This window comes from Salmo salar, chromosome 01 (assembly GCF_965601325.2).
Source record: "Salmo salar chromosome 01, fSalSal1, whole genome shotgun sequence".
Taxonomy (NCBI): Eukaryota; Metazoa; Chordata; class Actinopteri; order Salmoniformes; family Salmonidae; genus Salmo; species Salmo salar.
Window position 1 is genome coordinate 14,739,707 of NC_138291.1, and position 18,427 is coordinate 14,758,133.

Below are 18,427 nucleotides of genomic sequence, written 5' to 3' on the forward strand. Positions count from 1 at the left end.
CAATTACCGTGAGCCCGGCAGTCATTTGCATGACAGTTACAGGCTGACAAAGTTTCATGACCGTCACAGCCCTATACAGGACCAAAACATCGGCGAAGTTTAGCCTTGAGCTTAAGCGCTCTAAGTTGTTGTGGAAATTGCCCCAGTGTTTACTTTGTGCATGCAATGTCATCTTGTTGAGTCTACCTTTAAGATTAGTATGGTTGTCTGTAATAACTAACACGATCATGGTGGTCCTTTAGCTCAAACCTGAGGACAAACTTGGTGTTTTCCGTCTTCCCGGCCCCAGATTCTCCAGACACTATGATAGACTGGCTCATCTTCAGGACTCTCATGTCCCGGTAGGCCTTGTCCGCTGAAAAACCACATCATCAATCATGTAACGGATATGATGCTTTGACAACACCTAGCCTTAATTGAAATGTAACTCAAATATAGCCATTGCTTTAAACAGACTATATTTATGTCCAGAAACCAGGCAGTATAGCAGCCATTGTTGTAATAAGAGATATGTGCTCTCACCGATTGCGTAGACGTGAGGTGGTAGAGTGCCCAGGGACCGGCCACGATAAGACTTGATGGTCTCTGGAACGTACAGTTTGGGGATGTCATAGTAAGGGTTCACCGCAATCAAGATGTTGGCCACGTATGTCTGTGTTGTTACAAAAAAAAATCATCACATTAGATAGAGCAGTGGTTCACCTTTTTCAGTTACTGTACCACCAAGTACATGTTGCTCTGCCCGAAGTACCCCCTCGTGAATTTTACCAATCTATGGTCTCATGAGTCTTCTCAAGTACCCCTTGTGGATAGGCCAAGTATCCCAGAGGTCCTAGTTCCTCTAGTTGAGAACCACCAACATTTTCACAACTTGATGAGAAACTAGGCCTATGACCACCAGATGTCTCTCACAGGAAGAGAATGGTCTATCTTCAAGGCCTAGGATTAATGTACCATTGATTTGGAATGTCTTACATAGATCTTGTCTTTACTATACCGCACTCGGACGTTGTTTAAGAGTGTGCCTTCATTCAGGTACATAAGAGAACCTGAAAGAAAGAAAAACAAAAGTCGCTCGTGAGGAAGCATCCTTTAAAAACGTCTGCACATTAAGTTACATACACAAACATTAAGTCCATATCAACTTGAGGATAAAGGAAAGTTGTTTACATTTTACTAATTTAGCTGACGCTCTTATCCAGAGCGACTTACAGGAGCAATTACGGTTAAGTGCCTTGATCAAGGGCAAATTGGCCGATTTTTCACCTAGTAGGCCCAGGGATTTGAACCAGCAACCTTTGAGTTACTGGCCCAATGGCCTTAACCGCTAGGCTAACAGGCTGACTACAAAATAAATGTAGAAATCTATATTATTCAATTATTGCGCCAACGAGCATCTGCGTTGCCAAGGGCTAAAATAGAAGTCACTTCTATTTGTGGCGCAGATCGCGCTGCAAGTCCTGCCTCTCCCATCTCCTCATTGGTTTATAGAAGCAGGTACCCACGTGCCATCTCCTCATTGGTTATACCCATGTGGGTGACTGAAAGACGAACGGGGTCAGTGGCGATAATGCACCTAATTTATGAAAGTTGCCAATCGCAAGAGAAGAAAAAGCCTAGAAGGAGGAGAGACTAGAAACAATTCGGTTGATCGTTTTGTGTGGATTAATTGTCGGAGTAGAGGACCTTGTGCATTTCTGGTAAAATAACAACTAAAAGTTTATATCCCAGGACAAATGAACTAGCAACAGCAAGCTAGCTAAATAGGACACATTAGCTAGCAAGTGCAAGCTAAATTGCCATAAATGTTTAATGCTTTTCGACCTGTCCCCAAATTAATGTAATTTGTTCAGAGTTTGTTTTGATATTTTAACCTGCGTGTCGTGATCACGCTTGGTTTGGGGGGACAAAATAAATGTATGCATGATGGAGCACAATGGCGCGCGCGTGCAGCCGGTTTGGGTTCCATGTAAGTTGCGAGTATGAACTTACAGTTGTCCTCCATATGTTTGTTGACGTCTTCCTCAGCAGGGAACACTTGGTTCATAGGAGCCAGAAAGGTCTGCAACATCAAAAGCACTTGTTACACTAACATCTAAACATTCTCATGAGAAGTCTTCCACCAACTGTCGTGTATATGAATAGCCAGTCCATTTATTCATGTCTCATAAGGGCCTACTGAAAATGTTCTACTTCAACCTGGTAATTAGCAATGCATTAACATACTAACACAAATCAACATTTGAGTGTTTGTTGTCAAGTTCAACTAAGTCTCTGATATTCTCCCAGTAGGCTACTATACAGTCTGAGGTAATGGCAAAACATTGAAAGCAACAAGCTGCTTGTGAGAGAAACAAGGGGAGGGACATGGCAGGCTGATAAATAATTTGGTGGGAGGGAAACAGGATATGAGCTGTGTGTGTGTGTCTGGCTAGTGCTATGAGTTTAGATATGGCTCTGTACTGTTACTGTGGGAACAGAACATTATTTACAACACCCTACACACACCGTGACAGGCCTAAACACACACTCCTGCCCAGTACATTTTATGAGTGCTACGAGTGTGTGTGTGTGTGTGTGTGTGTGTGTGTGTGTGTGTGTGTGTGTGTGTGTGTCCCACTGGCACAAACAGCATGTACGTGAAAATAATGAGCTTTGTGCGCCACGGCACCTAGCTGCCAGCCCAAACAAAAATGGGTACAAAACTTCCTGCTAACAAGACATAGCCAGGATACTGCTCTGACAGAGAATCATGCTGGGCAGAGCTGTGGCTTTAATGAGCTCAGTGAAATACACTCAATGAGCCCCTGTATCCCTTAGTGACTGGTCCAGGGCCTGTTTTGCTGTTAACCAGCTCATAACGGTTTCTGGTAAAAAAAAATACATATACATATATAAAATACTGAGAGTCGATGTCCGAGCCCCCAACGGACATAGCAGGAAAAAAGAAGAAAAAAAAACATTCCTTACAAATCTGTCAGTTAAACTGGAGATATCTGTAGTGGAAGGTGACAGAGATAGAGCGGTGTTTGTCAGACCATGAGACATCCTGAAAAACGGTATTCTCACAAAACTGTCTGTAGCGTTCAAACGGTTTGGCCTACAAGCTATTATGACCCCTTTATGGAAAGGCTACACACTAATTCCTCTGTAGAAAGGTGAGTCTCTCAAAAACATATCAGTTATTTTGCTCTAGGACGCCCACAGGCCTCACAAGACTCGTCTGAAGGTCCCCCAGTACCAGCAGAATTTTTTTTATGGAAGTATATATATATTATGGAGACTGTTTAGTGTCAAAAATGTATTTAACATGTACAAAATTAATACATTCCTGACCTTTCTTATATCTCTCAGATACAGGCCATACATACAGTTCAGAACAAACTTCCTTTAGAGTTTTTTTAATCTGTTGTTCCATGTAGTGAATTTGTTATTCAATGCCTTTGTATGGGCTAATAGCAGTAAGGCCAAATAAACATTTAATAGATAGATAGACAGATATAGAGATATATAAACACATACATACACATTTCAAGGGGTCTTGGTATGATCTTAAAACAATTCCATATAGCTTAGTAGAACCCCCCCCCCCCCCCCCCAGACAGGGCTTAGACTGTAACAGGTTAAGGATAGAGCATAACCAGGGAGGGCACTAAGAGCTAGCTAACAGGCTTTTGTTGTTGTGTATATCAGACTCCTTCAGTGAAAGCAATGCACTGGGGAGTGACCTAAGGTGTCGTGCAACAGGTGGCTTTTTTTCCTCTAATGATCTTTCGCTCCCGGTAACACAATCACCACACCTGCTGCTCACATGACTTATTGATTGCCTATGTTAGTGACACTGGTACAACGCAGGGCTGTTTTACATACTCTCATATTGCTTACGTTTTACACATCTCTGTAACTCAGGTTAGGGCTGGGCAATATAATTTGTGATTTAGAGTGATATTTCAAAAAGATTTATGAGCATTTATGTCAAATAGTTCTCATGGCCTTTTGGTCTCGTCTCCGTCACTCCTCCTGCCCATTTACACACACAAAGCCCCCCCCCCCCCAAGCACAACAACAAAGATGAGATATCACTTCTTCCTCTCTGACGAGCAATTTCAACACGTTATTTGCATTTGAGGTTTGGTCTAACAGAAAATTCGGTCACATGGACACCAAAACACATTAAAATAATGTCTCACTGTAAGAGAAGTTAAAAAAGTTAACGATACCCTTTTTATGTTTCAACTCCTCAAAGTGCGCATAGAGCAGACACTATTAAAACAGGAGCATCAATGAACAATGATTCTGGAAAATGAATACTCAGTTTGTGGCATTGCGGTACTACACGGTGTTAGCAGCATTTTAGCTAAAGACTTATACGATCTCTCTAGTCTTTTATAAATGTGCAATAAGCATTAAAAAAAAATTATATAAGGAATTGGCAACTCGTTCTCATTCTGAGAAATAATATGGGCCACTGAATTTCAACATCTGAACAAAGTGGACAGGCTAGCATGCTGTTCAAACAGTTGGAGACAGACAGAAGGGTGTGTTCATAACAATTCAACTGTTCTTCCTTGTTAGCTAGCAAATAGATCCAAGTTGGCTAAACTTAAAATATAAAAAGGTTAGCTGGCTACTCACTAGCACGTGGTCTTTTGCTTGAGAGATGTAATTTTCTATGCCTGCTACAAGAAGTTAGTCATTATTAGGGAATGTGTATTATGGATGGTTGTGGTTAGATTTGTAGCAAAAAGGGCATTTTCATAGACCGACTTAAAAACCAGATCAATGATTGCAAAAAAGCAGGTCAAACCATTTTAATAAAATGTAACTATTAGTTGGTCTTATGGTTGTGGAAGGCTTATATTTAGCCTAGGTATAATTTCATGAGCCCTGAATTCATTACGTTATTGCTGACTTAAATGTCGTATATTTGACCTTTAAAATTGTACAAATCAAATCAAGCTTTATTTAAATCAAATGTTATTGGTCACATACACATGGTTAGCAGATGTTAATGCGAGTATAGCGAAATGCTTGTGCTTCTAGTTCTGACAGTGAAGTAATATATAACAAGTAATCTAACAATTCCCCAACAACTACCTAATACACACAAATCTAAAGGGGTGAATGAGAATATGTACATATAAGTATATGGATGAGCGATGGCCGAGCGGCATAGGCAAGGTGCAGTAGATGGTATAAAATACAGTATATACACGTGATATGAGAAATGTAGGATATGTAAACATTATTAAAGTGGCGTTATTTAGAGTGCATTGTATAAAGTGACTAGTTATCCATTTATTAAAGTGGCCAATGATTGGATCTCAATGTAGGCAGCAGCCTCTCTGAGTTATTGCTGTTTAGCAGTCTGATGGCCTTGAGATGGAAGCTGTTTCTCAATCTCTCCGTCCCAACTTTTATGCACCTGTACTGACCTCGCCCTTCTGGATGATAGCGGTGTGAACAGGCAGTGGCTCGCGGGGTTGTTGTCCTTGATGATCTTTTTGGTCTTCCTGTGACAGCAGGTGCTGTAGGTGTCATGGAGGGCAGGTAGTTTGCCCCGTTGAGTGAGGTTGTTTTCCTGACACCACGAGTGCCCTCACCTCCTCCCTGTAGGCCGTCTCGTCATTGGTGATCAAGCCCACTACTGTTGTGTCGTCTGCAAACTTGATGATTGAGTTGGAGGAGTGCATGGCCACGCAGGCGTGGGTGAACAGGGAGTACAGCAGAGGGCTGAGCACACACCCTTGTGGGGCCCCATTGTTGAGGGTCAGCGAAGTGGAGATGTTGTTCCCTACCTTCACCACCTGGGGGCAGACCATCAGAAAGTACAGGACCCAGTTGCACAGGGCGGGGTTTAGACCCAGGGCCTCCAGCTTGATGATGAGCTTGGAGGGTACTATGGTGTTGAATGCTGAGCTGTAATCAATGATCAGCATTCTTAGAGGTATTCTTTTTGTCCAGATGGGATAGGGCAGTGTGCCGTGTGATGGCGATTGCGTCATCTGTGGACCTGTTGGGGCGGTATGCAAACTGAAGTGGGTCTAGGGTGACCGGTAAGGTGGCAGTGATATGATGCTTGACAAGCCTCTCAAAGCACTTCATGATGACAGAAGTGAGTGCTACGGGGCGGTAGTCATTTTGTTCAATTATCTTTGCCTTCTTGGGTACAGGAACAATGGTAGCCATCTTGAAGCATGTGGGGACAACAGACTGGGATAGGGAGCGATTAAATATGTCCGTAAACACACCAGCCAGCTGGTCTGCGCATGCTCCAAGGACGCAGCTGGGGATGCCGTCTGGGCCAGCAGCCTGGCGAGGGTTAACACGTTTAAATGTTTTATTCACGTCAGCCACAGAGAAGGAGAGCGGGGGGCCGCAGTCTTTGTTAGCAAGCCGCGATGGTGGCACTGTATTATCCTCAAAGCGGGCAAAGAAGGTGTTGAGTTTGTCTGGAAGCGTGACGTTGGTGTCCGTGACGTGGCTGTTTTTGTTTTTGTAGTCCGTAATTTCCTGTAGACCCAGCAACATACATCTCGTGTCTGAGCCGTTGAATTGTGACTCCACCTTGTCCCTGTACCGGAATTTATCTTGTTTGATTGCCTTATACAGCACATTTAAGACATGGAATGCAGCGCAATGTGCTTCACAGAACAAAACGAATAAAAAACTATTAAAACAAAAACTATTTACTAGACAAACATGAGGATAAAAAACAAAAGAATAAACAAAACTGAATGATTAAAAGCAAAAGTATTTTAAGATATTAAAAATATGTCCACAGTTTTGGCTCCCCTCAGGCAGGCTATTCCAGAGGCTGGGGGCATAATAACTAAAGGCTGCCTCTCCATGACTCTTGGTCCTAGGCTTTGGGATAGTTACAAGGCCAGAGGACCTGAGGGACCTACTGGGTACATAACTTAAAAGCATGTCTGACATATATTGGGGTGCACAATCAGTGATTGATTTAAAAACCAACAGAAGAATCTTGAAATTAAGTCTAAAAACTCACAGGCAGTCAGTGCAGAGACCTTAAAAACCGGTGTAATGTGTGCTCTGTCTGGTCTTGGTCAGTACCCGTGCTGCATCATTCTGTATGTTTTGTAGTTGACCAATTTTTATTTTATTTCACCTTTATTTAACCAGGTAGGCTAGTTGAGAACAAGTTCTCATTTACAACTGCGACCTGGCCAAGATAAAGCAAAGAAGTTCAACACATACAACAAAGAGTTACACGTGGAATAAACAAACATACAGTCAATAATACAGTAGAAAAGTATATATACAGTGTGTGCAAATGAGGTAGGATAAGGGAAATAAAAGGCCATGGTGGCAAAGTAATTACAATATTGCAATTAAACACTAGAATGGTAGATATGCAGAAGATGAATGTGCAAGTAGAGATACTGGGGTGCAAAGGAGCAAGCTAAATAAATACAGTTGGATGGGCTATTTACAGATGGGCTATGTACAGGTGCAGGTTAGTTAACACAGTGTCCAAAGAACGGCCAGAGGTATACAGAATGGTGTCGTCTGTGTTGAGGTGGATCAGAGAATCACCAGCAGCAAGAGCGACATCATTGATGTATACAGAGAAGAGAGCAGGCCCGAGAATTTAACCCTGTCGCACCCCCATAGAGACTGCCAGAGGTCCGGACAACAGGCCCTCCGATTTGACACACTGGACTCTATCAGAGAAGTCGTTGGTGAACCAGGCGGGGCAATCATTTGAGAAACCAAGGCTGTTGAGTCTGCCGATAAGAATGTGGTTTCTTGGATATTTTCCTCTGAGTTACGTTCACCAAAAGTGACAAAACTTTGGACCAGTTATATATAGGTCCTAAACCAATTTAGAACTGGACCAGACAGCCCAACCCACCTCTCCAGTCTGTCCAGAAGGACATCATGGTCAATAGTGTTGAACTCAGCACTTATAGTACCAGTCAAGTGTTGACACACCTACTCATTGAAGGGTTTTTCTTATTTTTAAAATTTTCTACATTGTAAAATAGTAGTGAACACATCAAAACTATGAAATAACACATATGGAATCATGTAGTAACCAAAAAAGTGTTAAACAAAATCAACATATATTTCAGATTCTTCAAAGTAGCCACCCTTTGCCTTTATGAAAGCTTTGCACACTCTTGGAATTCTCTCAACCAGCTTCATCAGGAATGCTTTTCCAACAGTCTTGAATGAATTCCCAAATATGCTGTGCACTTGTTGGCTGCTTTACCTTCACTCTGCGGTCCAACTCATCCCAAACCATCTCAATTGAATGGAGGTCGGGTGATCGTGAAGGCCAGGTCATCCAAGGCAGCACTCCATCACTATCCTTGGCCAAATAGCCCTTACAAAGCCTGGAGGTGTGTTTTGGGTCATTGCCCTGTTGAAAAACAAATGACAGTCCCACTAAGCGCAAACCAGATGGTATGGTGTATCGCTGCAGAACGCTGTGGTAGCCAGGCTGGTTAAGTGTGCCTTGAATTCTAAATAAATCACAGACAGTGTCACCAGCAAAGCACCCCGACACAATCACACCTCCTCCTCCATGTTTCACGGTGGGAACCACACATGTGGAGATCATCCGTTCACCTACTCTGCGTCTCACAGACACAGTGGTTGGAACCAAAAATCTCAAATTTGGACTCATCAAGCCAAAAGGACAGATTTCCTCCAGTCTAATGCCCATTTCTCGTGTTTCTTGGCCCAAGCAAGGCTCTTATTATTGCTGTCCTTTAGTAGTGGTTTCTTTGCAGCATTTTGACCATGAAGGCCTGATTCACACAGTCTCATCTGAACAGTTGATGTTGAGATGTGTCTGTTACTTCCGGTTTGGAGCGAGCAGTCGCACCACGCTTCGCTCCACAGGTAATATTACACTTCGCTACATTACAACGGCTTGATTTGTTTGATCTGAGCAATTCTTCTTAGCTAGCTACATAGCCGTCTTTGTATCAAAGATAATTGTGTAGTTTAGAGTAACTGAGTAATTATCGAGGCTAGCTATCTTCGTCCTCCTAACGTAGTCAACACTGCTAGCTGCTAGCTAGCTAGTCATCACTGTTAGCTAGCCAACTTCTACCGATTAGCAGCATCGCAGAAACTATTACATTACAACGCAACGACTTGATTAGTGTGGTGTTAGTGTTAGTTAGCCAGCTACATAGTTGTCTTTGCTGTCTCTGTATCTAAGATAATTGTGTAGTTTGAGTTTGAGTATTATCGAGGTGTGCTAGCCAGCCGCGACGCGGCGCCAGACTTACTCAACACACGTAGTCATCATTAACCCACTGCCAGCTAGCCATCCGTTACCGACTAGCTGCGCTGTAGTTACTAATACTTCACAATGGAACGATTTGACTAGTGCAGTGTTACCTAGCTAGCTACCTAGTTGTCTTTGTCATAGCTTGATAATTGTTAATTGATAATTGTTAGCTAGCCAGCCATCGAGGTTAGCTAGCCAGCTATTTCCGTCCCACGCGACGCCATTTTTCCTAACCTAGCCAACTATTACAGACGAGCAGCATTGTTGAAACTAAATACTCTACAAGGAACGTCTTGATTAGTGTTATGTTAGCTAGCTAGCTACAAAGTTGCTTTGTATCATGACAAGGTGTAGTACTGAAACTACCGATGTTACCTAGCCAGCTACACGTTCAAAGTCAACAACGCAGCCACTGCTAGCTAGCCTACTCCACCAGCCAGCAGTACTGTATCATTTTAGTCAATAACATTTTTGCAACGTAAGCTTAACTTCCTGAACATTCAAGACGTGTAGTCCACTTGTCACTCCAATCTCATTTGCATTAGCGTAGCCTCTTCTGTAGCTTGTCTACTATGTGTCTGCCTATCCCTGTTCTCTCTCCTCTGCACAGGCCATACAAACGCTCCACACCGCGTGGCCGCTGCCACTCTAACCTGGTGGTCCCAGCGCGCACGACCCACGTGGAGTTCCAGGTCTCCGGCAGCCTCTGGAACTGCCGGTCTGCGGCCAACAAGGCTGAGTTCATCTCAGCCTATGCTACCCTCCAGTCCCTAGACTTCCTGGCGCTGACGGAAACATGGATCACCACAGATAACACTGCTACTCCTACTGCTCTCTCCTCGTCTGACTACGTGTTCTCGCATACCCCTAGAGCATCGAGCCAGCGGGGTGGTGGCACTGGAATCCTCATCTCTCCCAAGTGGACATTCTCTCTTTCTCCCCTGACCCATCTGTCTATCTCCTCATTTGAATTCCATGCTGTCACAGTTACCAGCCCTTTCAAGCTTAACATCCTTATCATTTATCGCCCTCCAGGTTCCCTTGGAGAGTTCATCAATGAGCTTGACGCCTTGATAAGTTCCTTTCCTGAGGATGGCTCACCTCTCACAGTTCTGGGTGACTTTAACCTCCCCACGTCTACCTTCGACTCATTCCTCTCTGCCTCCTTCTTTCCACTCCTCTCCTCTTTCGACCTCACCCTCTCACCTTCCCCCCCTACTCACAAGGCAGGCAATACGCTTGACCTCATCTTTACTAGATGCTGTTCCTCCACTAATCTCATTGCAACTCCCCTCCAAGTCTCCGACCACTACCTTGTATCCTTTTCCCTCTCGCTCTCATCCAACACTTCTCACTCTCCCCCTACTCGGATGGTATTGCGCCGTCCCAACCTTCGCTCTCTCTCTCCCGCTACTCTCTCCTCTTCCACCCTATCATCTCTTCCCTCTGCTCAAACCTTCTCCAACCTATCTCCTGATTCTGCCTCCTCAACCCTCCTCTCCTCCCTCTCTGCATCCTTTGATTTCCTCTGTCCCCTATCCTCCAGGCCGGCTCGGTCCTCCCCTCCTGCTCCGTGGCTCGACGACTCACTGCGAGCTCACAGAACAGGGCTCCGGGAAGCCGAGCGGAAATGGAGGAAAACTCGCCTCCCTGCGGACCTGTAGTACTGAAACTACCGATGTTACCTAGCCAGCTACACGTTCAAAGTCAACAACGCAGCCACTGCTAGCTAGCCTACTCCACCAGCCAGCAGTACTGTATCATTTTAGTCAATAACTGCTGGCTAGGTAGCTAGCTAGGTAACACTTTTCCTCTTCTGTCTCTGCTGCTAAAGCCACTTTCTACCACTCTAAACTCCAAGCATCTGCCTCTAACCCTAGGAAGCTCTTTGCTACCTTCTCCTCCCTCCTGAATCCTCCTCCCCCTCCCCCCCCCCTCCTCCCTCTCTGCGGATGACTTCGTCAACCATTTTGAAAAGAAGGTTGACGACATCCGATCCTCGTTTGCTAAGTCAAACGACACTGCTGGTCCTGCTCACACTGCCCTACCCTGTGCTTTGACCTCTTTCTCCCCTCTCTCTCCAGATGAAATCTCGCGTCTTGTGACGGCCGGCCGCCCAACAACCTGCCCACTTGACCCTATCCCCTCCTCTCTTCTCCAGACCATTTCCGGAGACCTTCTCCCCTACCTCACCTCGCTCATCAACGCATCCTTGACCGCTGGCTACGTCCCTTCCGTCTTCAAGAGAGCGAGAGTTGCACCCCTTCTGAAAAAACCTACACTCGATCCCTCCGATGTCAACAACTACAGACCAGTATCCCTTCTTTCCTTTCTCTCCAAAACTCTTGAACGCGCCGTCCTTGGCCAGCTCTCTTGCTATCTCTCTCAGAATGACCTTCTTGATCCTAATCAGTCAGGTTTCAAGACTGGGCATTCAACTGAGACTGCTCTTCTCTGTGTCACGGAGGCTCTCCGCACTGCTAAAGCTAACTCTCTCTCCTCTGCTCTCATCCTTCTAGACCTATCTGCTGCCTTTGATACCATGAACCATCAGATCCTCCTCTCCACCCTCTCCGAGCTGGGCATCTCCGGCACCGCGCACGCTTGGATTGCGTCCTACCTGACAGGTCGCTCCTACCAGGTGGCGTGGCGAGAATCTGTCTCCGCACCACGTGCTCTCACCACTGGTGTCCCCCAGGGCTCTGTTCTTGGCCCACTCCTATTCTCGCTATACACCAAGTCACTTGGCTCTGTCATATCCTCACATGGTCTCTCATATCATTGCTATGCAGATGACACACAATTAATCTTCTCCTTTCCCCCTTCTGACAACCAGGTGGCGAATCGCATCTCTGCATGTCTGGCAGACATATCAGTGTGGATGACGGATCACCACCTCAAGCTGAACCTCGGCAAGACGGAGCTGCTCTTCCTCCCGGGGAAGGACTGCCCGTTCCATGATCTCGCCATCACGGTTGACAACTCCCTTGTGTCCTCCTCCCAGAGTGCTAAGAGCCTTGGCGTGACCCTGGACAACACCCTGTCGTTCTCCACCAACATCAAGGCGGTGACCCGATCCTGTAGGTTCATGCTCTACAACATTCGCAGAGTACGACCCTGCCTCACACAGGAAGCGGCGCAGGTCCTAATCCAGGCACTTGTCATCTCCCGTCTGGATTATTGCAACTCTCTGTTGGCTGGGCTCCCTGCCTGTGCCATTAAACCCCTACAACTCATCCAGAACGCCGCAGCCCGTCTGGTGTTCAACCTTCCCAAGTTCTCTCACGTCACCCCGCTCCTCCGCGCTCTCCACTGGCTTCCAGTCGAAGCTCGCATCCGCTACAAGACCATGGTGCTTGCCTACGGAGCTGTGAGGGGAACGGCACCTCCGTACCTTCAGGCTCTGATCAGGCCCTACACCCAAACAAGGGCACTCCGTTCATCCACCTCTGGCCTGCTCGCCTCCCTACCTCTGAGGAAGCACAGTTCCCGCTCAGCCCAGTCAAAACTGTTCGCTGCTCTGGCACCCCAATGGTGGAACAAGCTCCCTCACGACGCCAGGACAGCGGAGTCAATCACCACCTTCCGGAGACACCTGAAACCCCACCTCTTCAAGGAATACCTGGGATAGGATAAAGTAATCCTTCTAACCCCCCCCCTTAAAAGATTTAGATGCACTATTGTAAAGTGGTTGTTCCACTGGATATTATAGGTGAATGCACCAATTTGTAAGTCGCTCTGGATAAGAGCGTCTGCTAAATGACTAAAATCAAAAAAAAATCTAACTCTGTGAAGCAATTATTTGGGCTGCAATCCGAGGTGCAGTTATCTCTAATGAACTTATCCTCTGTAGCAGAGGTAACTCTGGGTCTTCGGTTCCTGTGGGGGTCCTCATGAGAGCCAGTTTCATCATAGCGCTTGATGGTTTTTGAGAGTGCACTTGAAGAAACTTTAAAGTTCTTGAAATTTTCCAGATTGACTGACCTTCATGTTTTAAAGTAATGATGGATTTGTGTTGAGCTGTTCTTGCCATAATATGGACTTAGTCTTTTACCAAATAGGGCTATCATCTGTATACCACCCCTACCTTCTCACAACACAACTGATTGGCTGAAACGCATTAAGGAAAGCAATTCCACAAAATAACTTTTAACTTCTATGGGCTATGTGGGACGCTAGCGTCCCACCCGCGGTACACGCTATCAACAGCCAGTGAAATATCAGGGCGGCAAATTCAAAACAACAAAATCTCATAATTCTAATTTCTCAAACATACACTTCTTAATACAACCACATTGTCCGATTTCAAAAAGGCTTTACGGCGAAAGCATGAAGTTAGTTTATGTTAGGACAGAGCGTCAACAAGAAAAACCACACAGCCATTTTCCAAGCAGGAGAGGCGTCACAAAAACCAGAAATACAGCTAAAATTAAGCACTAACCTTTGACGATCTTCATCAGATGACACTCCTAGGACTCAATGTTACACAATACATGTATGTTTTGTTCGATAAAGTTCATATTTATATCCAAAAACCCCATTTTACATTGGCGCGTGATGTTCATAAAATATTTTGCCTCCAAAACTTCCGGTGAATGAGCACAACAATTTACAAAAATACTCATCATAAACGTTGATAAAAATATTAAACTGTTATTCAAAGAATTATAGATAAACATCTCCGTAATGCAACCGCTGTGACAGATTTCAAAAAAGCTTCACGGGGAAAGCACACTTTGCAATAATCTGAGTACAGCGCTCAGAAAACCAAACCAGCAATACAGATACCCGCCATTTTGGAGTCATCTAAAATCATAAATAGCATTATAAATATTCACGTACCTTTGATGATCTTCATCAGAATGCACTCTCAGGAATCCCAGGTCCACAATAAATGTTGTTTTGTTCGATAAAGTCCATAATTTATGTCCAAATACCTCTTTGTTTGCGCGTTCAGTAAGCTATTCCAAATATAGGAAGCGCGCTGAAAATTTCACGACGAAAAGTCAAAAAAAGTTATATTTACGTTCGTAGAAACATGTCAAACGTTGTATAGCATCAATCTTTAGGGCCTTTTTAACATAAAACTTCAATAATATTCCAACCGGACGATTCCAATGTCTTGAAAAATGTTATGGAACACAGCTACCTCGTCACGTGAACACGTGCCACTGAACTCATGTCATTTTCTGAGTGACCAACTTCCCGGCCTTCTTGTTCGCTCACTGCAAAAGCCTGAAACAAGGTTCTAAAGACTGTTGACATCTAGTGGAAGCCTTAGGAAGTGCAAAATGAACCCTAAGTCACTGTGTTAGATAGGCAATGACTTGAAGACTACAAGCATCAGATTTCCCACTTCCTGGTTGGATTTTTCTCAGGTTTTTGCCTGCCATATGAGTTCTGTTATACTCAGACATCATTCAAACAGTTTTAGAAACTTCAGAGTGTTTCCTATCCAAATCTACTAATAATATGCAAATATTTGACTCTGGGCCCGAGTGTTAGGCAGTTTACTCTGGGCACACTTTTCATCCGAAAATGAAAATACTGCCCCCTATACCTTAAAAAGTTAACAAGGCACACCTGTTAATTTAAATGCATTCCCGGTGCCTACCTCATGAAGCTGGTTGAGAGAATACCAAGAGTGTGCAAAGCTATCAAGAAATCCCCTTCTTCAGATATGCAATTAAAAACTGTTTTGAAGAAGGTGGTGGGGATAGGATCGATTGTTGACTTCATTAGGCCTTAAATTAACATCGTTTTGGTCTCTAGCTGATTATTTAAGTTGTGATCTCTTTCCTGACCATCGGCGTCAACCAGGGAAAATAAATCCATAGTTCTCCACTTCCGCTCTGCCTTTCTCCAATTTCTCTTTAATTGATTAGTTTCCTCACTCATCCAAGGGGTTCTCCATTTAGATGTGGACTTTTTCAACCTTATGGCATCAATGGTTGCCCTTAATTTTCTATTAAAGTTCAACAAAATCATCACAAGAGGAAGACAGAATGGGTAGAGTACATTGTTGATACACTCAAAATCTGTAGCAACTTCAGAGGTAAGATAGTGTTAATAATGCTTTCAGTTCTACCCTGTGCTATGGGCAACATGGTAGTAAAAAATACAGAGCGATGATCAGATAAAGCAACATCAACAATAGAGAATGTCTAAAGCCCCTTGGTAATAACCAGGTCCAGAGTATGGCCACAGTAGGGCTTAGTAACATGTTGGATAAAGTCCAAAAGAGCTCAAAAGATTCATAAATTCATGGGCTTTGGAGTCAGTCTCTTTGTCAACATGTATATTAAAATCACCTAACAATTACTTTATCATAGTTCAAGGACAATAGACAACAGTTCAGAGAAATCAGTAAAGAAACAAACAAAGCTTAGTTAGAGAAAACATTGAGTTATACACTGAGGGGCCATTTTGCGAACACAGATTAAGCATGATCCTTGACTAAATTCCACTTTTAAACTGGATTATCTGAAATTGCATTTCTCAGACATGGTTTAAAATAGTCTCAGACTTGCCCTAGTCTAGATTTAAAAAGTCTGATTCCCAGAAGGACAATTAGAGTTCATCTAGATCTAAGTGAAGGCTTCAGATTAATGGATGTTGGCCGCCAGGTTTACCTTGGCAATGGAGGAGAATGGATTACCTGGACTATTTCAATGTAGATCAAAAAGCACCACCAAGGCCAGACAGAAGGGCAGTTATAGACATGAGCAAACCACAGAATTATTTTGATAAAATCAATTTGTAGTTCTCCAACACTATTGCACGTTGGAAGAGTGCAACTCGTGACTGGAGGATTTTCAAAACTCCTCTGAATGCTCAGCTTGAAGGAGGACAACAGTGGAATCATACTTGGTGACTAGAGGTATGCACAGACCATCTTCATGTTTACCCCCCCCCCCCCCCCCCCCCCGACGTTATGCAATAGGACCTGAGCAAAAACGGTACAACCAAGCTCCTATCTGCACCAGAGGTGTAGTAGAGTCATTTCCAGAGTCTCAGAAACACATTGCTCTTTCAACCAAGAAGATGCTGTATTGTCATAATTGCATCAGCAGTGCTTGACAATTACCTCAAACAGCATGGATGCCCAGATCCTCGCATGGAAGAGGATGACCCAGATGTTCCCATGGTTGAGGCAGACAATGACAGCAATTGACAAGCCTGCAGAGATGCTTTTGCTATGCTGCACTTCTCACAACAAAGATAGCTCAAGCTATTGAAGCAAACAATGGCCATGGATAGGTAACAAAAAGGTTTTTAATTCACAAAATGGAAATATCAGGACCCAGAACTGGTTCTGGTTTGAGAAGAATATTGGTACTGCTGCTGCTTCATGTTTCTCTTCTCATCCTTCATAGCCAACTCAACACAAAAGGATATGCTTTTTCATATACAGCTCTTCTTTTAAATCCATTAGTTTCTCATGCATGCTCAGCCTCGGTCTTTGTTGCCAGCCCAGGTTAGTGACACAATCTTCTTTCCTGGCTACTGCAGATGTAGCGGGTTGACCTTCATCCTGTTAAAACCTCAAGGATCGAACCCTTTTTTTCCCTTCAATTTTCGCCTAAAATGACATACCCAAATCTAACTGCCTGTAGCTCAGGACCTGAAGCAAGGATATGCATATTCTTGATACCATTGGAAAGGAAATACTTTGAAGTTTGTGGAAATGTGAAATTAATGTAGAAGAATAACACATTAGATCTGGTAAAATATATTACGAACAAAGAAACATGGGTTTATTTTTATTGTTCCATCATCTTTGAAATGCAAGAGAAAGGCCATACATTCAGAGAGGAGTCTACTGTAAGTGTAATTTAGATTTGCCACCAGACGGCAGCAGTGTGTGCACAAAGTTTCAGACTGATTCAGTGAAGAATTACATTACTGCACAATATTTTGTATGAAGTCTGCCAGGAGTTTGCCTACATGTGCCGAATTGGTCAATTGATACATGTTCAAGTACGTAACAATAGAGACCATACAAAAATGCTATGGTAATAAATTTTTTTACATTTACACACTCCCAGGAATGTCATCATTAGCTTATATATGAACTTTCACATATCTAGATGGCCGGGAGGGGTGTGTGTGGAGCCAGAGACAGCAGGTGTTCAAACTGGAGAACCCAGTTCCTACATTTGAACATAAACATTTATTTTATCAAACAACCCTGTACTCCAATTTATCTCTGGGACCCGCAGGATGACAAATCAGAGCAATATCACTGAATGTAAGTACATTATTTACCTTCAGAGGTGAATGTATAAAACCAGTTGCCGTGATAAATGTGTTGTTGTTGTGCACGCTCCTCAAACAATAGCATGCTATTTTCTCACTGTAATAGCAACTGTTAATTGGACACTGCAGTTAGATTAACAAGAATTTAAGCTTTCTGCCCATGTAAGACATGTCTATGTCCCGGAAAGTTGGCTATTTAATACAACGTCATTCTAGTCACATTAGCACACGTTAGCAACAACCGTCCCAGTTTAGGGATACCCATACCGTAGAAGTTAAGACAAGTCCCCTTCAAAGCTGTGGTGATCTATCTCTAGAAAATTATTACATGGCTGCATTAGAGAACATTATTTCTTCAAGAGTTGAGTTCATAAAGATACTTTTTATTATGGGAATGCAAGAGATGACTGACAACAATATTCCCTGCAGTCCTGGGATGGCACATGTTGAATGAATGTGTCCAACCAAATGATTGGAACGGTCCCTCATCTGAACCGTCCCAAATGGTCAACATCGGGGATACCTTCCAGGGGTTGCTGGCTATCAATGATCCCGGTTAACAAGTCCCCCAGCTCATCTGTCTCTGGTCAACTGGGGGACCTCCACCAGTCTTGAAACGCTCCCTACGAGCAACAGCATTTGGTCTTCTTTAAGTAGATTTGTATGTTTTTCCACAAGAAATTAGAAAGACAATATAGGAATAATACTAGTAATTACGTATGATATTGTTTGTGTCATATTTCTGTAACACAAATACATTTAGGCCCCACTGTGTTGTGTTACACAAGAAAACTAAACATTTCAAAGTGACTGATTTGTAAAAGAGGACCGAGCATGCCCCCCTTCTCATCGACGGGGCTGCAGTGGAGCAGGTTGAGATCTTCAAGTTCCTTGATG

General features: G+C 43.8%; 1 protein-coding gene across 1 annotated transcript in view; it reads right to left on the minus strand.

Moving 5' to 3' along the window:
* The window catches only part of LOC106565365 (unconventional myosin-VI), a 126,679-nt gene that overhangs the window by 80,053 nt on the left and 28,199 nt on the right, over positions 1 to 18,427 (minus strand). Inside the window, exons 3-6 of the mRNA XM_014132524.3 lie at positions 1,993 to 2,062; positions 976 to 1,049; positions 523 to 652; positions 250 to 355 (exon numbers count right to left, since the gene is read on the minus strand). Of these exons, the coding sequence (XP_013987999.2) occupies positions 250 to 355; positions 523 to 652; positions 976 to 1,049; positions 1,993 to 2,062 (380 nt within the window). The remainder of the gene's footprint in view (positions 1 to 249; positions 356 to 522; positions 653 to 975; positions 1,050 to 1,992; positions 2,063 to 18,427) is intronic.